The 22,986-nt window shown below is 37.1% G+C and overlaps 2 protein-coding genes and 1 long non-coding RNA gene across 4 annotated transcripts; 2 read left to right on the forward strand and 1 right to left on the reverse strand.

Annotated features, from left to right (window-relative positions):
* The first annotated feature begins 5,638 nt into the window (after positions 1-5,638).
* On the forward strand, positions 5,639-13,351 carry LOC116734188 (uncharacterized). Its single transcript, XM_032585411.1, has 3 exons — positions 5,639-5,862; positions 10,580-11,106; positions 12,000-13,351. The coding sequence occupies exons 2-3, from the start codon at positions 10,586-10,588 to the stop codon at positions 12,136-12,138; spliced, it is 660 nt and encodes a 219-aa protein (XP_032441302.1). The 5' UTR covers positions 5,639-5,862; positions 10,580-10,585; the 3' UTR covers positions 12,139-13,351.
* On the reverse strand, positions 8,267-10,669 carry LOC116734189 (uncharacterized). Of its 2 annotated transcripts, XR_004342187.1 has the most exons (3): positions 10,566-10,669; positions 10,363-10,439; positions 8,267-10,239 (listed from the first exon to the last, which is right to left on the reverse strand). It is a non-coding gene; the product is annotated as an uncharacterized LOC116734189 (long non-coding RNA). The 2 variants fall into 2 exon arrangements; XR_004342186.1 differs by having other exon boundaries at positions 8,267-10,439.
* Positions 13,352-13,711: 360 nt separating the features above from the next.
* On the forward strand, positions 13,712-22,904 carry chrna2b (cholinergic receptor, nicotinic, alpha 2b (neuronal)). Its single transcript, XM_032585410.1, has 6 exons — positions 13,712-14,194; positions 18,928-19,079; positions 19,628-19,672; positions 19,780-19,889; positions 20,594-21,761; positions 22,549-22,904. Exons 1-6 carry the CDS (start codon positions 14,128-14,130, stop codon positions 22,672-22,674), a joined length of 1,668 nt encoding a protein of 555 aa, XP_032441301.1. The 5' UTR covers positions 13,712-14,127; the 3' UTR covers positions 22,675-22,904.
* The last annotated feature ends 82 nt before the right edge of the window (positions 22,905-22,986 follow it).

Consider the following 22,986-nt stretch of genomic DNA (forward strand, 5'->3'; position numbering starts at 1 on the left):
TTTGGGGTAATGGCATATGACAGTTGCATGCAAATGTAGTGAATGACATTGCGATTTTTATTGGGATTGATAAAACGCAAATCTGCGTAAAATACAATCCATCCTGTAAGCTTGTGTGGTTATTTGAGAACACTCTGGCGACATAATCCCATTCTGAAAATGTGTAACACTAACTCTGATCTTTCGGCTCTGTCAATAAAAAGATTCCTTCATAAAGTTGTCAAAAAGGAGCGACAAGAGGATATGAAAATATAGGTAGAGCGCATTACACAATATGATCTAACATAGCAGCATAAATGTTGTATTAGGAGAAAACCATGGAGACATAACATTTGGAACGATGAATACAACAGGCCATTTATTGGAAATGAGTGCCTAGGTAGAATGCACGTGTATTAAAATTAGTCACCAGAAATACTTTTTAGACAGCTAAACATCAACACGAACAAAGGCAATGATACCTCACCTCTGCCAAGTTTACATTATTAATCTGTAAATAATAACTGCTTGGGGCAAATATTCACATAACTAGTAATTTAGATCAGAATGACCAAGCATCAGGAATATTATCAGAAAAATAATCATCAAATAGTTCCGTTCTCTATAAATACCTGCCTGATAAGGCTTAGAGTTTAAAATAACAATAGATGAAAGTCTTCCCCATGGTTGTGTAGCCTACTGACCCAGAATGAGAGACGGTTTGAAGATTCAGGGAACTTTTACAGGTGTTTTGAGTTAATGTGATGATTAGGGTGTGACAACATGAGTCCCACCCTAATGTGACTCATGGTCACATTAGGGTGGGACTCATGGTCATACCCTAATGGGACTGAGTCTCAGAAATTATTCTAAATTTCTGAGACCCAACATTTTTGAAAAGGAAATTTCTATAAGCAATTTTCATCAAAATTATAAGAAATATGGAATATATAACTGCGTGTGATAACATATGAGTATCACTTTCTGAGATGATTAGCAAGAAATAGTGAACTTTTATGCAGCATTCATAAATGTTTTTTGAGATGTACAACTAATTTTCATTTTGTTTCAAAAAGCATTTTATTTTCATTATTTAAAATGTAAATTTTGAATGCAGTTTAGTCATCAAAATAAATTTATCATAGCTATTTCTTTTATCATATGCATGACCAAATAAGGAAAATTCAAGCATGTCATTCTAGCATGTGCATGTAATTTATGATGTTGTTTAAATGACATTTCACCAGCAGCTCTTTATAGGTGCTAGTTATTGAAGGTCACCTTCTTGAGCCAGTGATTTACAAGCCACTCTTAAAATTTCACATGACACTTCCAGTGGGAGATTTATTAATTACAATGCAGACTTTGACATGTAATAAATTTTAGAGCTCAATATTATCACAATTTCCTGCCTGTTAGTCACAAAGCTGAGCAATCTGTGCTGCTGAAGGAAAACATGGGACATGTTGGGCAAAGCAGCCTGGTTCTGGGCACTGAGAAAAGCCTAAACTGTGTTTGGGTCCCAGAGCGGATTTGCAGAGTTTATCAGCCCCAGCACAGAGCGGCATTCATTGCTAGCACACACTGCTGTGGATAAGAAGGTTGGAAGATGACTGAGTCCTTTCCTTGGTCAAGAACAGCCCAGAGGGTGCACAAGGTGCTTGTCAATTAGAAAAAAGCTCACACATTCTCTTGGTTGACGCATTCACAGTCACTGTTTGACTTGCGGTGTATTTATTGAACACTCCAGTGTATTATTTTGATTTGAAAGTCAAAGTTTATCAGGAAACTCAAACACAGGAAAGAATTAAAGGCTAAATGGTTCAGAGTTGACAGTAAGACAAGAACCTTGGACTCTTAATGCATTAAGATTGACTTTATCTCAATAGTTATTTGATGTTGTGGGCTCTTCTTGCTTCTTTTTAAATAAAAACAAATACTGACACTAAACATAAAACCTTTCATTTAACATTAAACCTTCTCCACTAAAATAGCTTTTTTTTTTTTAAATGTATAGATAATGGACTGTGATGTAATTTTCCCTACAAATATAATCAAAAGTCTTCATTTCACTGCCAATATGTATCACTTATCACAAGTTGAAATGATTTTTGAGTCACTTAAAAAATACATGTTTCAGTGAAGACAAACAATCTCCTCCATGTGTTGCCCTCATTATGCCTTGAGTAAAAAATCTTGGACCTGGTACATGGAGGTCTACAGATGGCTGAGGACATTTAATAGTCTGACGTTTGACAAAGAACATCTGGCCTCCTGCAGAGTGAGGATAACTAGTGTGGTGGTTTAGGATTTATTTTTGACGTTTCGTAAAGATTAACAAAATGTATGTGTAGTTCAACAGAAAGAAAGGCATGTCAGTGTAATGTGTAGTTTATGTCTGATGAAGCTGAGTTTATGTCACATGCTGTATTTACATTTTTTTTTTTTAAATCTGACCTAAGATTTAGGGCCAGTTTGTATTACCAAAGTTATTTCTATTTGCTTAATTTTTAAAGAAGGAGAGAGGCTATCATTTCCAACTATCTTGAAATTGTACAATTTTATTGGTAGAATTGCCCTTTTTAATTAGTTGACTTTGGTCAAGCATTTTGGGGATCCTGCCCCAAGCTTCTCGCTGGAATTCAGCCAAATCCCTGGCTGATGTCTAGAGATGCCATTTCCCTGTGACACCATCTGTTTTGTGAAGTGCAACAGTCCCTCCTGCATAAAAATACCACACAACCCTCAACTATACGGTCAGGATAGTGTTCCCAGGCTTGCTGGTCTCCTTCTTTGTCCTCCAAATGTAATATTGTCAGATAACATTCTCCAAACATTAAGGTCTTTGTCCATGAGTTTATTTGTTAACTGGAATCTGACTTTTAATGTTGCTTTGGAAATAATGGCTTCTTACTCACTGAGTGGCCCTACAGCCCAAGTCAGTACAATAATATTAGGCAGCATCTTCACTAGGTCTTCTGCTTTCATTGTTAATGCATACATTTCATACATTACAAATACAAACAGTATAATAAGTAGACATGCAGTTTATATTTGCATAATTATTATTATTTGACCAGATCAACTCAGCATGTTCATTTGACTTCATGAAAAAGATTAAATTTATTTTAATCTTTTTCATAAAGTTACACAAGGATACAACCATAATATTCCAGAAGCTTAGGAAGCCATGACACTAAAATGCACAGGCTTTTCCGAATTATTTAAAGGTATAGTAACCTTAATGTAAGTAATTTTTTTCAAAATTCTCCAAAAGAAGAGACTATAAAATCTAACATTAATCCATTTCATCTCTTATTTGATAAAATGAATCAGTGGAAAATCATAAATTAAAACTCTTTTCCTTCTCATGGACATAACTTCATGTTTTTTATGTGACAGCAGGTTGCAAAAAGGTCTAGTTTTGAAGTGCAAGGTGGAAATCTCCCACAAAAAAAACACAAGACCCCCTAAACACAAAACAAAAAATAAAATATTTTTATAAGCTGCCAACACAAAACCGTTCTTCGTACCTGCCTCTGTTTCAGCTGCATGGCTGCTTTGTGTGGGTGCCCGGTATCTGTCAACCTGCATCTGCAACAGAAGCAGCTGAGCAGCGCAGGGTTTCTACTCTTCTCCCCACTAAAACATTTTGGCAATTCCAGGTGCCAAACTAACAAACACTCACACAAATGCATACATGCATACATATGAACACATACATGTTCATACTCGAGCACCCATATATAATCCAAAAGGCTGATCATAAAAACACGTGTTCATATTTTATTAATGCAAACGTTTTGTAGAGCAAAGGTGTCCTGGTAAATGTGCAAATTAAAAACAGGATTCTGCCTCTCAAGTCATCCTCACCTTAAATTTGTAACACATGCTGGTATATTTACCATAAAACTGCTACAGAAATTCAAGTATTGAGTGCTGGTTTAATGGGATAATTGATTATGCACATCGATCTTCATGTATTTCAGAGGCACTGCAGCAAATCTTTCCTATGCTGTTAAACGTAGCTGCTACATTTTGTGTTATTTCATTGAAATGACAAGTGAATAGCTGCACAGATGGGAATTCACCAACAGGCAATCTACCTATGTGATAGAATCAATTTGGAAAAGAGAAACAAAGATGGAAAAAAGTTAATGGAACCATTTTATTACAGAGGAGTAAACTAACATAAGACATCTTCTAAACTGATAAGATTTCCTGCCTTTCTTGTAGGATGAGCTTATAGCCACTCTTCTAATATTAATCATGTTTTAACTCCAAATCCCATTCCTTTTGGCCACTTCCCAGAGCTCACTATCAAAGCTGAAATTAGACATTTAGACGTTTACTGTTTGAAACAGACACGACTCCAGTATTCTTCCCGCTTTATACCAGTTGTGATTGAGATTCAAGATACTTTAACTCCTTAACAGAACTAAACCCTGAATTTACCTCTTTCTATCTCGCAAACATCACCCCACACTCCTATTGATGCCCCTAGTAAAGTAAGTATGTAAAAAGCTTTAAAATAATTTGAGATCTTCCATTATTTGCTTTATTTGGTGCATTTATTTCCAAATAAAAATAAACTGCTGCTTCAGGCTAGTCTATAGAGATGAATGCACCGAGTCAAAAAATAAAGTTCTTGAGCTACCAGTCCAGCCTTTAGATATTGATCATAATTGAAAGGACAAGGCTCTAGACACAAACAGCTAAGATTAATTTCTTCCTTAGAATGGTTGGACAACCTTAGAGGTAAGGTGAGGAGCTCATCTGGGTGGAGTATAATGTAGCTGCTGCTCCTCCAAGGTGTCAGATGAAATGGTTCATGTTGAATCAGAATGCCCCCAGAGAGCCTCACTTTAGTGGTTTTCTGTCCACATCCCACTGGTGGGTAACCCTGAGGCAGACCCAGCACTATAGCTGGAGGGACTATGTAGTCCTTCCAGCTGGGATTCCTAATAAATTAAGATTTCTGGGTTTCGTTTATGGAACTAAGTCTTACAATCCAATCGCAGATAGGCAGAAAAAGATGGATGTTTTAGGGAGTTTCTAAGTTGACAATACCAATCAAATTGATATTGTTTTATATTTCTTTTATAAAGTCTGTCATTCCAACCCTAAGATAACTTTGTAACCTTTTCTGCCCTGATGGCACTCAGATTTTTATGCTACATCGTATGAAAAAGAGACACAAAATCATTTTCTGTCTTGATAGATTTCCACAAATCAGACTTTTCATGCGTCTAACACAAAACATAATCCTCTCAATATAGCACAAATAACACAATCTTGTCTTTAAACATATAGGTTAAATTTTTTTCTGTTAACATGAACAGAAAAGTTTTTGAACCGGAGTTATGAAGGGATATAATTTGCAAGAGAAAGTAAGACTTTTGAACATGCCACAAGAAACTCAGACCTGCACATAATTAGCATGGGTTTAAGGAAAAACGCAATGAAAATTTATCATGCAGATCTCTAGAAGTTTCCATTGTGCTATCAAGCCCACATGCCTACTTGCCATAATCCCCATATGTGAAGTAAATTAAGCCCATTCTTCCCCCTCCCTACTTCCAGCCTCTGTACCCATTGCAGAGAAAAAGAAACAACTCAGTTTTAGCCTTTTCTGAAAACATTCCCCTTCCTTATAAAACTCCTCCCAGCAGACATGCAGAGGCACACAGGCGACCAGACTCTCCAGACTTACTCTAATTGCGTTTGCGTGTGTCTGCACTTTTCTTTCTCTGACATGAAGGGAAGAGCTGAGTTATTTCTTCTTTCTGCTTGTAAATGGTGCTCTTGAACTTCTGAGTGGATCCGGCGAACTAAAAGAGCAGAAGTGGAAGAATCCAGAGGTGCAAAAATTACTGGAGTTAGGTAAGCCTGATGTGTGGACTGAATGATACTTTATATAGAGAGTACACTCAGGTTTTTCCCTCACATATTCCTCAGCTAAGGTTAAGATGCTTACATCATTTACACAAACTTATAAGATGTTAAAGTAAATGCATTTTCTGGAGACACATGTTGATGTTTATTAATAATTAACCGAGGGGAAACACTGTACCATTCTATCAACATACAATTTGGATAGTAAAAAATTTTATTTGTAATTTTAAGTAATAATGTATTTCTGTTTTTTTTGTCCTTGAACAAGTTTGATGGAGTTGAAAAAAAATCTGTGTTTCCATACTTAAGGCAACCAAAAGAATCATGAGGAAATGCAACTCCAGATGAGAGCTGAACTAAGAAAATTTCTTTAGGACACTATTTAATCTTACACAAATACATTAGTTATTCCCTAATGTATTTGCTGTAGAGACAAGCAAAGAACATAATCCAACATTAGGCATTTTTTGTCAGGTGCTAAAACTCATTATCAATAACATATCTTTCCTTTACGAATTTTGTCCTCGTATTCTAAAGGAGAAATTCAAAAATATTTTTACTGAAAACAAAGAAATATGTATGCATGACTTGACCAGACCATGAAGATGTTAAACTTATTATATGTTTACAAGTTTATGTAACATTGGTCTTTCTTTAACATTTAAACCCATTCACTCCAATTTGTGTTCAGCAGAAAAAATTAGCAACTTTTTTTTTTTTTTGGCACCGCCTTGCTACCAGAGCCTTCCTTCTGATGGTGCTGCTGACGTAAATGTATTTTGACAGCTGTAAAACACACCTGGTCAAGCTTTGACAGGAGGGGCCATGAAGCTGAATGGCACCCACCCAACAAACGCTCAGATTTGCTCCTAAACCCGGACTGAAAAGAGGAGGATGTGTGCAGCCAAGAGCATCCACATCTACATTTCAGAGATTAATAAAAAGAGACTCACCAAAAGCATTTCTGCAAATTACAGAATCATTTCATATTGATTCCTCATTTTCAGAAAAGAGATATGTCTATTCAGCTGCATTCAGGGCTTTAAATAGATTTTCACATACAGTATATGAAACTAACCCTACAAAATTTGTACCAGTGCTTGGTGGACCTGGTAAGAGAGTCCCATTGTCCGCAGTCACTCAAGACCTGTACTGACACATGCTGAAGAGCCGCTCTGCAACAAAAAAATTAAAAAATGCTCCAAAATCAAGATAAAAAACAGAAAAAAAGTTGAAAAATGAACCGAGGCCTTCATTTTTGAAGATATGTCCTGCTAAAATTCAAGAGTTTGGCCATAATAACCACTGTGTGATTTGGATGAAGATGCTTACAAACCTGAAAAAAATCATCCTAACTTTAAAGGTAACCAACAAACCTGATTCGGTTACAAAAGCCTATTGTGAGAAGCTTGTGAAAGGATCACCAAACAGTTCATATAAAAGTCATTTAATGTAAAAAGTCTTCTCTACCAAATATTAAGGGAACTTCTTAACTTCAAAACACTTGGAAAAAATAGCTAAAATGTCTCAAATTGTTTTGATATCTGGCTAAGAGAGCAAACTTTGATACTAAAAGTTGATGAGAAGAAAAAGGTTTGTATCTTTTTATACAAAGCACACACACATCTGGCTTCAACTGTACAAATCACTTGAACAATGTTAACAATTTTTTCTCATGAACTTTTCTATTTTCATTAGAACCAAATCATTATGACCAGTTCTATTTCGGGATTTAAACACTTAAACAGACTTGCACACTGTTGTATTTAAAGATTAAGGTGAAGCATTAAAGGGTTTGACAAACTCATGGCTTTCCCTTTGTTGAAACGCTTTAAGCCAAGAGAAAAGTCAGCCCATAAAAGTCACTTCCCTGTGACGAATCCTTTGCAGTGAAGCCAAGAAAAATGTGACTACATACTGCAGTCCAACACAAGCACAGTTTGTGCCTAACCGTCTGCATCTTAACTTTCAAGGCATTTTTCAAAAGACAAAGACCACTGTTGCTGCAAGTGTGTGATACACTGAGGAATGCGCAGGGCGTTAGCAAAACAAATTCATGTCTTTTCCAAACAGACAAATTACACTTTTATCTTATTACTTTCAGTCATAAGAAAAGTGTTGTCACTGTGGACCAACAGGGATTTGTTTTAGTGGTGCTGAAACAAGCGTGGTCAAAGTTTGTAGCAATAAAAAGTTTTTGCATCACCACAATTAGGGGACATAAAGTGACAGGTTTCCCATTTAATTTATAAATAAATGTGCCATTTTTCTGTTTGCAGTCGGCTAATTGGTTTTAACACTCAAAGTAACAAAGTATATGCAGTCTGAATAAAATAATTGAAGAAGCAGATGTAACACATGCAGTCATCGACTTGGAACACATCTGGAAAACTCATTAAATCTGCTTTTATTTTACATGTCAGGTCATCCCAACTGTAACCATAAACATCCGCAAAAAAGCATTACTATGATATCAGTATATATACCTCGTTGTCCCAAAGTAATCCTATTTGAACATATTTCCACAAAAAACCACTGAAACTTAATTGAAGTTGCCATTTAAACGCAGAGGGAACCCTCTCGGTTGTTTTATGAGTGTCTGGGTGTCTTTCCACACCACGAGTTGCCTTAAAATAAGCACTCTATTTTATTATGTATGTTTCAGCAGATTTCAGAACAAGATGTACTGATAGCTAATAACTAACCAGACTTTCCTCTCAGCTTTGAGGAGTTTAAAAAGGTTTGAGCCAAATCCAAATGTGATCTGACAGCAGAAAGATCTCTGTAAGCAGTTTAGGGTGGATGCCTTTAAATATTTTCCATTTCCAGATGCTGAAGTGAGAAACCTAGATAGCCACATAAGTTAATCAAAAACTGTAGTTTGAAAAAAAAAACCCAGATTGTTTCTTTTTGTATCCAGAAAAACAAAAAAAACAACTTCCTGACTTCACATTCACAAGAAAGATCCTTAGAAAGCCACTGGAAACAACAGAAACTGTACTGTAAGGAGAAGTTTCAGCTTTCACAGCCTTGGCGTGACACGAGTCACCACATAGTCTAGCCACAGAATGTGAAAAGCTTATTACTACTCCACAGCTGAGGCGGCACAGTTTTGTGCAATAACGTTTTATATAACAATGATATAAATCCACTGAAAGACTAAATTTAACCATTTTACTTCTCACAACAGAAATAGAGAGACATGATAACTGTTGATGCATCCATTTACAGTAAAATTTTAATCTTCTGAGGATTCCAAAATACATTTGAGATTTCATACACATATTTTGAAGGGGTTGCATGGTTGTGCAGTTGTTAGAACTGCTGCCTTGCAGGAAAAAGATACTGGTCTTGATTCCAGATCTTTCTGCATGGAGTTTGCATTTTCCGGACATTGCACACGAGAGTTCTCTCTGGGTACTCTGGCTTGTTCCCATAGCCCAAATATATAAGTTAAATGGGCTTAGCAACAAGTGTGTGTTCATGGTTGTTTGTCCTGTGCCTTTGGGTTACCATGTGATGGACTGACTGCATGTCCAGGATGTATCCATGCCTCTAACGCAGTGACTATTGTAGATAGGCACCAGACTCCATGTGACCATGCAGGTATAGGCGAGTATAGACAATGAGACTTTATGTTATTGATTAAAATAGTGTGCAGTTGTAAAGAGGGAGGAAAATTGTTGCACAAGTGTGTATTTAGTCCGAACCGACGCTGTAGCCTAACCCTCTGCTGCAGTGACAGCCGGAAGGATTTTGTGATATTCCTCTACCAGCTCTGCACATTTAGAGACCTCAAACGAAAAGAAAGAAAAATTGTTTGTGCAGATAAAATGACTTGTATAGTAAACTGAATTTAATTGGTAGATGGATAGATTTACTTACCCGTAGTAAGAGTCTCTAAAGCAAGTCTTTCTATTAAATAGAAGTCACTCAGATAGCAGCAACCTGTATGTAGCAAAATAAGACATACTGTGTATATATTATTTTATAATCTGCATGTGGCATTTAACAAAAGTTCAACCAAAAAAAGGTTGCCTGATAAATTGTACATAGAAAAATATGATTGCTGCTAAAATATGCAGTGTGACATTCAGAGAGTCAGATTTATGAACCTTGTAAGTATTGGAGAAGAATCGTAGCCACATTTACTTCTCAGCTGGTTTGTGGAAAAGAATATAAAGAAGATGAACATTTCTGGAAATATTTCAGTATCATTACGTCTTGAGAAAGTGATTTTGAACAAACATTATTGCCATTTGCACAGTGCTGAAGATACAAAAAGTAGAACTGAAAACAGGTAAATTGGAGTACGAGCTCTGCTGATGGACCAGATGTGAAGAGTAGAGCGCTTAAAAGTGACAGCTGAAAAAAACAACAAAAACATTAGAGCCAGTGATTGTGAGCAAGTACTCTACTTTATATTTCCAAGATGTTTCCAGCCATAAATTCATCTTATTTACAGAGCTTTTCAAAAAGTGCCACTACCTCCTTAAAATGAACAAACGTCACACTTGCGTCTCCTCCGCATACTGGATTTTTGTGCAGTTTAGATGGTTGTCCATCTGAAAGTTGCAAAATTAAGCTTTAACAGCATACCTTGAGCCCAAACCATATCCTCTAATTATGGTTAGAGGATGTGAAGAACTTAGAAATCTTCACATCTTTTCATGAAATTCACAATCACTCACCTTTCTCTGCTCAGGCTACCATGTGGCAGTTTTGGATGAAGCTCATCTTGGCCTGGATGTCCTTGGCAACCCCGATATTTGGCCAAAGTGGAGATGGCGACTGGGGTTCAGGCTTTGACATCTTCCCTGGCTTAATGGCCACCAATGACACATTGGAGTCTGTTGGTGACGAGCCTGCGAGGGTGAAAAACAACCATCTCTTAACCCCGTCATCAGCGGCCCCCTCGCTCCAATTTGAACCCCAACCAGATAAGTGCTCTGTCCACTTCAGCACTAAAGCCGCTGCTTCAGCTCAAAAGCTGAAGGCCCTGCGAGAGGAGCTGGACTACCTGAAGACGATTCAACGCGGCAATAAGGCAGTGGTGGAGAACTTGGAACAGTTTGTGGGGGCAGAGCTGGGGGATCAGAAATATGAAGATATGATTAAAGAAAACATCATCAGTATCCAGGAAGACCATAAAGGCTGTAATGAGGATTTAGAGAAAGCTGAAGAAGATCTGAGAAAACAGCTGGAGGGAGATGGCTTCGCTGGGATGGAGAAGTGAGTATTGGTTAAAGTTACAGACTAACAATAAAAAGAGGAGGAGATTTAGCATTTCATCAAACATTATTTATTATTTTTACTATAAACATGTATCTGTGCCAAATCTTTGACTATCTTGTTCAGGATAAATCAAACAAAGCATATCAGTGCAAAAAATGTGTACCAGTGGAGGTATTGTGCTTTGGACTAATGTAGAAACCCACTGGACCGATGAATCTTGCTTCTGTATACAGACGTTTTTAAGCATTGGATAGACCGTCTGTCTGACAGACAAGACTTTGCCCAAACTGAGGCATCAACGGGACAAAACTGCAGCAGAAAGACTGAAAATTAAAAATATTTAAGGTGTTTGTAAATGGCCTAATTAAAGTCCAGTGCTTAATCAAAAAGAGATGCTGTGGTGGGACTATGAGAGAGCTGATCAAAAGCAGTTGTCTATAAACCTCAATATGCTTAATCAAGATGAGTGTGCAAGAAATTTCTCCCCAAAAATTTGGAAGACTGATAGGTTAAAAAAAAAAACAATAAATATGTCAGGCCTCAAAATTTATTTCTACAATTAACAGAATCATTTGGTGAGCTTAATTTATCCCACACAGATGATGATATGTCATAGAAAATGACTGACTGTTGTTTGCTTGTGTACCTGATGTTAGATTTGGGTCATTTTTAAAGCCTCCAGAGATATCATAAAATGTAAAACAAGTTGCACTTTTTTTCAACATGGCTATCACTTTCTGAGTCCATCTTTTCCCTAATGAAAACATCGATCATAATTTACCCCAAGGGAAATGAACAGTAGGTCAATAGGGATTCCTTCATTTGCCTTTTCTGTTCTTATCTTTCCTCCTGAAGCCTGTTTTCTTTTCTTTTTTCAAATTCTGGTGCAGAGTAAGAGAAGAATCTGTGGTCTTTGAAGAGATGCTTCGTGCTGCAGCGGACATTGCCAGCAGGTTGGAGAGATCATCCCAAACCCTTCATGTTTCATTTACACGGCAGCTGAAAGACATTGCCAGAATCCACCAATAGGAAATTGATGAACAGAGTTTCGAAACTGTTCAGATGTCAGTATCCAGTTGCATAATAATAAATATGTGAATAAAGGCTGGCAAACTGCTGTTATGTGCCAAGATCTACAGACCTAAATATTTTGTATGTTTTTGTTACTGAGATGCAACGATGTCTACCGTTAGCAGGAAAGGAAATGCTGAAGAAAATGCTACAAGTTGGGAAATGATGGTTTAAACAAATCACCCCTCATGGGGTAAGTCATAAAAGCTAGACTTGTTAAATATTATCTTTAATTCAGGAATTGTTTATGAAATAAATGGCAACAATCTGTGGAGCAAGTCTACCATTTGTAAAGCTAACTAGAAGAGTCTTTTGGAAAACCATCATAACGACTTAATAAACATTTAGAATGAGAAGACTGTTCATAAAATATGTGTTTTCAACATTTAAAAAGTAAACTACACTCACTTAATAGTTTATTAGGTCCAGTTTGCCAAGACCAAATTGGACCCACACCAGTTGAGGAGATTTATGACAGATTGTATTTTCCTGCTGGAAAATCCTGTGATGGTCTGCCGACCTTTCTGTGCATACTTCGACCTCTCGCCCAGCCTACAACTACAGAAACAAAAACCACAAAACTTAAGTGGAACTTTATAATAAATCCAAAAAATATATAACTTGTTTCCTTTTGTTTTACAAGTATGAATCTAGAAAATGTTGCATACATTTGTTGAAGAAGGTGCTCTGGTCAGATGAAACCAAAATCAAGCTATTTGACTCTACAAAATGCTATTAGACCACCCAAGTTTTCTTGGTGAAACTTGGTGGTGCCATGTGTCATTTGTGCTGCGAGGATGCTTTCTTTCAGCAGAAGAGGCAAACTGATTAGAGCTGATGGGAATGTAATATAGCTAAATACTGGCCAAATTGGCCTGTATTTAATAATAATATGTTAGAGACGGCAAAAGTCTCGAGAGTAAGGATGAACGATTATCTTCAGGATTACTCATCCTGAACATACAAAGCTTCAATGTAATGGTTTGTAGGTCAAAGCGTATTTGTATTTTTTAAATGGTGTAACTCAGATTTACATCTGATTAATCTTTCAAATTGTTTCGCCCTGGAAGAACCAATTATGAAACTGTTTCTCCTGATTCTCAGAAAGAGTATGTTGTTAATTTAACAATGTATGCTTGTTCCAATAAAATCATTTGTCATTATTCAATGATATTACGCAGCTTCTCTGTTCATCCTCACGATGGGAAAACTTAAACATATCCAAGTATATTTAATCACTTAGTCTGCCCTCTAGCTGCTCTCCACAGAAATATCCCAGTGGAGTTGACCTGAGTGAGCTGATTCTTTGAGTGAAAAACGCTTGAATGAATTGCGCAAATATTTGACATAGAACTCTAATTTAACACTTTCTAATGTGCTTAGATTGAAATGTGGCTTTTCAGTTGCCTTTACATCTAAGGTTTATCATAGTGAGAAAGAGGGAGAGAGAGAAAAGAGAGAGAGAGAAATGAGAAGGAAGAGAAATAGGAGGAGGGACTGCCGGAGGTGTCCTACCAGATAAAGGCGCGTGTTCCCTACTAGTTGGATCCACTCTCCAGATTAAAATCATTCGAAAAAGCAAAAGGATAACATCGCAACGTGCGTAAAAATGCGCAATGGTTTGGATTTGGCACCTGCGCAAGCCTGGCCAACATTTTCCTATACTTAAGTTATTAAAATAGCAGATTTAATCCACAACAGAAGCACATTTCAGTGGTGACCGAAGAGACATTTACCAATGCTGAACGGTGGTACAGTAGTTGGTCGGAGCACTTTCCCACTCTCTCCTCTCACTCTGATGTAGCAGCAGTTGTGCAGTTTTTCTGATATGCCTCCCAGCTGCGAAGATGACACATGCTTCTCTCACGGAAAAGACTCTGACGGATCGTCCCTGCTGCGCTTTCCTCTCTGATCAAGTTGGACTTATTTTTTCTAACAGAGCGCAAAATGATTCACAACCACCTGTTCCTGAAAGGGACGATCGTCATCTGGACGCTACTTCTGGGTGAGACAGGTAAGCCGGGTTTTTTTTCCTGAACTGTAACAACTGAGCAGGAATTTAATACACAGACCAGCTGAAAAAAATATTTAGGAACCAAAACCTGTGAATTACAATAATAATCACCTACATTATTTTCCAATTAAAGCCCTTCAATTATTCTGACGTCCTTCTCTAGACTCAGTAAAAACCAATAAAATAACTGCGTTCTCTTTTAAAATGTTTTTCCTTACGTATCCCAACCTTGGTTGAATTGTTGAACACGTTTTTGCTTCTTAAAACGTAGTAAAGATTTTACAGAACTCGTATGTGCGTTTTATGTTCTTTTATCTCAATCACATCAGGGGGGGTTTTCTACCTCTAAATCCAACTTGAATTAGCCAGCATGAGATTATTTTCTTGCAAGGTAGTAGCTACAAACTAGGGATATCCTGGTAGCACTTTCCTTCCCTCACCCCTTGACGCAATATGAAAGCATTTGAGTCTCTGATACTTGTAGGTTTAACTGCACAGCACTTTAATCAAAACCTTCCGAGTTAAGAATGTGTCATGCAGTTCCAAGTCCCCCTCTAAGGTAAAGTGTGTGTGTGGTGTGAGTTATATATGTTTTGTTTCTTTATTTGTATTTATTTATTTTTTTGCACTATTTTGTTTTTGTCAGTTAGATGATCTTAGCTTAGCTATAGTAGCTTAGATAGTGCAGTTGCATTACGAAATTGCAATGTAAGTTGTTTTTATTGGTTTTCTTGTTTTCTTTTTTCAACAGGTGAAGATGTAAATTATGACATTGTTTTGTTTTGTCTTTTTCTGTATGGTCCATTTCTAAATTTGGAGAACCTGCCCTTTCAGGATCCCTGCACCTTTTAGTCACAGCCATATTGTGGCACAGTTGATGTAAAATAAGACAGCAAGTCAACAACAGGGAATGGGAGTTAAGTCCCACACTGCCACTAGAATACCAATTAATCAAAAATGCTTTCATTAGGATTTGATATTTGATACTACATATTTGGATTAAAATCAAGTAACAACCATAAATCAGATGGAAACACTGATAAGGATCTACTAAGTATCATGATTTTGGAAGTTTGTTATAATTTTTTTCTGATCTAATTGCCTTACTAACGTTCACATACATTTCTCCAATTGCAGCTGTTTGTTTTCTCTAAGTCAGACATGTTTGCAGCCACAGCCAGAGAAAATGTTAATATCTCCAGAAGCTATAAAGTTCAGAGTGCAGATTTTTAGTTAAATAAAACAAATGCTGGTATCTTTTATTTTTTCCTTATGTTTTGCAATTTAACAAGCACCCAATTTATTTTCTTAATCCTAATTCATACCATCCACCTGATACAAACTGGCACTTTTGTATAATAGGATTACTTGCATTGTGGCCTTTCTAAAGTCATTAAACACACATTCATCTTGCAATGTTTGCATATTAAAAACACATGCTTTATAAATAAACTGTGCTAATCTACAACTGATCAAATGATAGATGAGAAAGATTCATGGAGCTTGTGACAAAGTGGTTCAGTTTGTGTTCACCACTTGTCCCTTATTCTTATTTCTGATACATTTACTTTCTGTAGCTGGTCATAATGCTTAAATTGAAACATTAGTTTGCAACTTTGCTTCACTTACTATCCTGGGTTTGTTTGTGTTAGCATTATGTTGCAGTTTCCATCTATTGATATGTTTAGTTTAAAGCTACAACTTCTGGACTATTGGTTGAACTTGTTTCTTTTGTTTCAGAGTATATTCATGGTATTTGTGTTTCGTTTTACTTACCATTGTTTGTCCCTTGTAGATCTGCAGCAGGGCAGGAGTATGGGAGGGGCCGGCCCAGTATGTCCTACTTAAATGGCTAGATGATGTCACTGATTGCCTTGCTGGGTTCTACCAATTAGAGGGTTTTCTTTGAATATTGATCTGTTTGTTTTTCTTTAAAAGTAACTTTTTGAGTTATCTTACAGGGTTTATTTTGCAGACTATTTCATTATGTAGATGAGTTTGTAAATTAGATTAATAATTGTGTTTTTGTTTCTGTTTAGACTTTTTTTTTTTTTTTTTTTTTTTTTTTTACCTGTTTAATTGTGGCTTGGTCCACTCATGTGCAGGTGTGTTGCCAATTGGCTAGAAAAAGAGTGTTTTTGGGAAGCTCAAAAGAGAAGGTGGTTGTCAGAGAGTTAAGAAGCAAATAAAAATTAATCGGAAGACTCTGGAAACGGATGGCTGGTGCTGTTCGTTTCTGTTCACCTTGTGGCTCCTTGACCACACTATCTTACAGAGCTGAATTTAAACAAGCTCTTTTCTGCCTGCCATAATGAGGTCAAAGGACTTTTTTTATAAGAGGTGGATTGGATATGCATAACCATTGAGAGAAATATATTACATGAAAACATTATGCTTTTTACAGATATTTATAGAAACTTTCTCTATGAAAAGAGATTGACAGTAAAGGAAAAAAGAGTGCTCTTTTTTTGCAATTTAAACCTTGAATCAATTGTTCACTCAAATGCACAAACGAATAATTTGCAGACTTGCTCAACAGATGCCTGAAAAAAACATTTAAAGTCTGCATCTTCCTGCCCCATTTTTCCTTTTTCACTTCTGCAATAAAAAAGCAGATACACGATCTAGAGATGGTTCATTTGCCACCAAGCCAAAGATCAGCTCTTTGACTTGACGCCTTGCAGTTTTCTTGTCCAGAAAATGTTCCACGTTGTTCCCTTACAAACTCTTTACTAAAAGCACTTGACAGCCCAATTTCACCAAGAGTGCCTCTGGCCAAAGAAGCTGCTGACTCGATCCTCCAAACGGGTCAGTGTTTTATAGACCTGGCCAAGGGGCTTGGCTGGCCTCCAGTCTTCTAAGCCCAGTTTGCTGGATTTTGAAGGTGTCATCTCATTTCAAGACTCCACTGCCAGGAGGTTCTTTGATGTATGGTACCCAGGAGCCTTTTTTGTTTAGCACTGGTGAGATGGACGCATCTCACCAGTGCTGTCAAGAGACCAGACAGGAAGCCTCATCTGCAACCTTATTGGTCAGGTTAGAATAAACAAATGAAGGCAGGAGATGACCCATGTATTCACTTTAAAACCTATCACCTGGCAAAGATAATGTCTGAAAGAACAATGCTGAAAATAACATTTTAAAACATTAAATACTTACTGTGAAACAGCATTGTGAAGTTTAAAGCCCATCCAAGATGTCAGCTTTAGCAGTAAATCTCTGCATCAGATTTATATGTACCCACAGGTCTTTACAGCATTGACCATGCAGAGGGTTGACCTACAATAACAGTTTGTAAAAATGTCCTTAATGGAACCAAAAACTCACATGTGCAGCTACTTGATGATCCATAATCATCAAGTAGCTCCACTGAGTTGCAAAGTCCTCTGCACTATGATAGAAAACTGCAAACATAGCAGGACCTTGTTTAAATCTCAATGTCACCATGACAGATTATATGTGGATCTGCCTGATTTTAATAAGATTCTGAAAAAAAGATGTTGAAAGAAAGAACAAAAGAAATAAAAGTACTTCTTTCTTTCTTGAAAATTCAAATATTTAATATAACAAAATACTATCCAATCTTTTCCTTTATGCCAAATCTTACCTGAATCAAAGAAAGCAAGGCACATAAAGGACACATCACCATTTTGGGAAGTGAAATATAATGAGTTATGGTGCATGACCCATTGTAAAATGTCACACTGTCAGTTTAAGGCTTTTGTTTTAGAGCTAATAAAATAAATGATGAATTTAACAGTCTTCAGTTGGTAGCTTTTGACATTTTTTGCAAATTAAGGGCTGCTGTTACTCCTCCTAAAGTAATCAACTAGAATAAAAGTAAAAGTATAGTACCAGGTCTTAGGCACACTAATGGTCATTGCAATCTTCCCAGAATTTCATATTTTAATCCCTTTCATTATAGTGTACAAGAGATACATCAAAGCCCTTTTTTGAAATCTGCTTTTTTATGCACAAGTTGTGACACCAATTAAAATTAAATAAGTCAATAAATAGTAAATAAGTGTTTTATAAGTAAATAAGTCAATAAGCCAGTTTAATAAGTCAATATTATAATTTTTTTTTAAATATGACTGGTAAATTTAGGTTATGACAGAGACTTTTTTGGTGCTCCAGCTTCTTCAGATTTTTCTTCTCTTGTCTGCTGCTATACATGATGCTATACATAACTTCCAGTTAGTTTGCAATTGTTCTGTAATTTCTTTCGACTTTTAGATTATTCTCTGAAAGGTGCTTAAAGCCTGGGATTTTATTTTATAACCTAATTTTGCGTAAAATGTCTTTAAAACTTTATCCCGATCTGTCTTCTGTGTTCCTTGGCTCTCTTGATGCTGATAGTCTGTAATGTTCTCTAACAATGTCTTGACGGCTTCCCAAGACATCTGGATTTAAACTGAGATTAAATCTCACACAGTTGAACTCTAGCCAGTCTTCTGTGATGAAACACCTCCATGTTTCCAGCTCCTGCTCTTTCTTTCACAAGCCACGATATGATGCCAGCCGGATAGATAACTGAAGGCAACGATGACAAAAGCATTTAATATGTTTGCATAAATTAAAAATGACTAAATAAAGGGTGTAAATGATCATAGTTACTTAAAAACACTTAGCATGAAATCAGAGATCAAACATAATCATCTAAATGATCTCTATGTGTTTGTAAAGTTCTACTAAAGAGTATTCTGGACAAATAAGCATCTTATTTTCCACAGTTCTTGGTCATGTCAAGACCCATTCACATGCCGAAGATGAACTCTTCAAGACGCTGTTCTCTGGTTACAACAAGTGGTCAAGACCTGTCCCAAACATCTCTGATGTGGTTATAGTCAAGTTTGGACTGTCCATAGCCCAGCTCATTGATGTGGTGAGTTATATGAATGGATTGTAATTGTGGTTGTAAGAGGATTCAATCAAAATTGTTGATTTAATGCAAAATATTTTTGTCTGAAAATGCTGGATCAAAAGTCAATATTTCTGAATCTAGCAAAGGAGTTGAAGGATCTTGGTGTCATTTTCATCAGTGATTACAGGATGTGGAGAGGGAAGAACTGATGTATCCTCTGTGTATTTTCAGTAATGATTGTGCTTCTTGGCCATTTGATGATAAAGAACTGGTCTAAAGGCGAAACTAGTATCGGAAAACTGGTTGTAAGACTGTTTAGAACAGTTTAACATGAACAAATCTAACATGAACACCAAATGGAAGAATGAATGTGAAAGAAATTCATGCCAAAAACGCTGGATATGTACAAAAAAGAGGATGTTCTTTCTTTCTGGCCCTGACAATATCCGACCAAATGGACCGGATCTCATGTGTCTCTCAATTAGATTTCAAAAATGTGACTTTACACATACATCTTTAAGTACTTTCAGTTCGTTTGTTCTTTGTTCTTTCCTGTTTCTCCCATTTAGGACGAGAAAAACCAAATGATGACAACTAATGTGTGGTTAAAGCAGGTTAGAAAACTTATTTCTATAGTCAAATTTTTTTAAAAGAATTGTTTCTACCTTAAATGAGGGATAAAAACTCAAGGATCACATTGATCTCTCTTTGACTCTCCCAGGAGTGGAATGACTACAAACTTCGCTGGAGACCGTCTGACTATGACAACGTAACGTCCATCAGAGTCCCATCAGAGCTTATATGGGTCCCAGATATAGTTCTCTATAACAAGTTGAGTTAATAGTTATTTTTTTATTTATTGTTAAGATTTTTTACTTCTGTGATAGTGGTTTTGATCAAATATTGTTGTTTACAAATAACATCTAGTCATAATGTGTTTTGTCAAAAAGTAAAAAGTGTGGAGATCATTCAGGTGGCTATTCAAACTGCTTGCTTTAAAAATGTAATTAATATTTTTATTGCATTTTGAGTGACTCAATGACAAATTTATAGTTTTATGATATGTGTATAGTGCCATCTAGTGGTATAATAAATTGATTACTGTTTACATGTTCACCTGTATTTGATGAACTCCTTTTTTTAGCATGTTGGTGAAGCTTATTCATGTTAAAATGAAAGCAGCCTTCATGAATGCACAATCTCCATGTGAAATCAGATGTAAAATTCAGCCTTCAGACTCAAGTCCCAGCACCTAAAGTCACCTCACTCAGATTAAAATCAAGCAGGTTGATGATGGAGTTCTGCTCCGGTGAGTCTGTTTAATCACAGTCTGTCAGTGAAATTAAACTGATGAAATGATAGCGGCTCTTCAACAGAAGCTATTATAATGATTAACATAATGAATGGGGTTTAAAATGAGCTACAATTTTTCACCATGTGATTTTTGTATGTGCTGCAGCCCTTTTGCCTAAACTTTGCTTCCCTCTAAGCCACACCAATGCTGAGTTTGCTTTGCAATTTCTTTTCTATTCCAGTGCTGATGGCGAGTTTGCTGTGACCCACATGACCAAAGCTCACCTGTTCCACACTGGTAAAGTGCGCTGGGTCCCGCCTGCCATCTACAAAAGCTCCTGCAGCATCGACGTCACCTTCTTCCCCTTCGATCAGCAGAACTGTAAAATGAAATTTGGCTCCTGGACCTATGACAAAGCCAAGATCGACCTGGAGAAAATAGAAAACACTGTGGATCTCAACAACTACTGGGAGAGCGGGGAATGGGCCATCATCAACGCTGTGGGAACATACAACACAAAGAAATACGACTGTTGCCATGAGATCTACCCAGACATCACCTACTTTTTCATCATCCGAAGGCTTCCTTTATTTTACACAATCAATCTCATCATTCCCTGCTTGTTGATCTCATGCCTCACTGTCTTAGTTTTCTACCTGCCCTCAGACTGCGGTGAGAAGATCACTCTTTGTATCTCAGTCCTTTTGTCCCTCACTGTGTTCCTCCTGCTCATAACGGAGATCATACCCTCCACGTCTCTCGTCATTCCTCTCATCGGTGAGTACCTCCTCTTCACTATGATCTTCGTCACCCTGTCCATCGTCATCACAGTATTTGTGCTAAACGTGCACCATCGCTCGCCCAGCACTCACAAGATGCCCCGCTGGGTCCACTCCGTGTTTCTGGACCTGATCCCACGTTGGCTGTTCATGCGCAGGCCGGCGCCTGACGGCCGGCGCCGCAGGCTGCTGCTACTCCAGCAGCAAATAGCAGCAGAGAGGCGGCAAATGCAAATAGCAGGGTATGACTCAAGTCACTGCATCAGCACCTCCTATACCTGGATGAGAGATGGGAGCACTCTGGAAAACCCAGAAAGAAGCTGCTATGAGGACTTGGAGCTTGGAACGCTGACGTCATATTTCTCCTTCCGGCCCCCCTCTCCGAGACCTCTAGGGTTGACTCCTCCACTGCAACAGAAAAAAACCCAGAGCAGCCAAAACTTGCAAGATGGTGCTGCAGGATTAAACAGACAGCCATCTGGAGCTAGGTTTAACTCCCCACAGCAGCCGCCTAAAGAGGACAGTTCAGCGTTAGAGTCACCTTTCATACTTTCACCAAGTGTAATACGGGCATTACAAGGGGTTCACTACATTGCCGACCATCTGAGAGCTGAAGATGCAGATTTCAGTGTGAGTATTGCTTATCGCAACTACCACAATACTACTATTTTCCTGCTAACGAAAACAAGCTAAGACATAAAAGTCAGATATAATTAACCAGCCGATGAGAAAGTTAAAAGTAAACAATGACGAGACATGGGGCCTGTCCATGAGAATTTAAAGAGTCTGTTAGGAAAGTAGTTAAATGTTTGTGAAAGGGCAGATTTGATGCGTTCTCTGCTATACAATTCTGGGAATTGAGATTAGTTTGGGGGGTTAAAATAATCTCAAAAATTACGCTGAGGATTCATAAAAAAATATCAAGGAATTTTTTGATAACTAACAAATGGATGAAATTCAGATCCATAATACAGCTAGAAAAATAGTCAATTGAAGAACAGAAGTAACTTCTTGTTTTAGGTTTGTTAAGGTAAATAGATAATTTTTTTGGCAAAAAGTCACTTCAGAGACATTTATTATTAAGTTCTTGAGCTAGTAGTCTGCTCTTAATGTACCTAAAGTCATGTTAAAACTCCAGAGGAGAGTCAATATCAGGAGTTCCAGAGAAAAGGTTCTTGTGAGGTGATTGATACTGACAATTTCCAGTAAAACACTTTGCTCGAAGGGAATAGTGAGGAACAGTCTCTAAACTGACAGTGAAGTCCTCCAGAATATATTGCAGTGCTAGTGTCCTAAAGCAGTAAATTGAAAATCTAGTTCATAAACAAAATAAATGTATGTCATAGGATTGCTGTCTTCGGGTAGGCATGGTTTTTGATTTCATAAAATTTTCTCTCCTTCATTGTTTTTTCCACAGGTGAAGGAGGATTGGAAGTATGTTGCCATGGTCATTGATCGGATCTTCCTGTGGATGTTCATTATTGTGTGCCTGCTTGGCACAATAGGTCTCTTCCTTCCCCCATGGTTGGCTGGCATGATTTAGGTTTTTTGAAAGATAAAAAATTTTTTTTAAAAGTCTGTAGTTGGACTCTGATTTATTGTTGATGTTATTTTGTTTTAATAGTACAACTTCCGTGGGCTCAGAAGTCACCTATTAAAAAAATAATGACATTGACTTTATATTTATTTTAACGGACTTCAGTAATACTGCATCATTGTCGACAGCAGAATTTTCAAGTATGTTCAGAAATAAACATGAATGCTTACATTAAATTAGTGGTGAGATTTATTAGCTTGCTAATGATGTGAAATTATGCAACAAATGTAAGCCTGAACACTTTTGTATGCAAGCCAA

The sequence above is a fragment of the Xiphophorus hellerii genome, chromosome 15 (assembly GCF_003331165.1).
Source record: "Xiphophorus hellerii strain 12219 chromosome 15, Xiphophorus_hellerii-4.1, whole genome shotgun sequence".
Classification (NCBI taxonomy): Eukaryota; Metazoa; Chordata; class Actinopteri; order Cyprinodontiformes; family Poeciliidae; genus Xiphophorus; species Xiphophorus hellerii.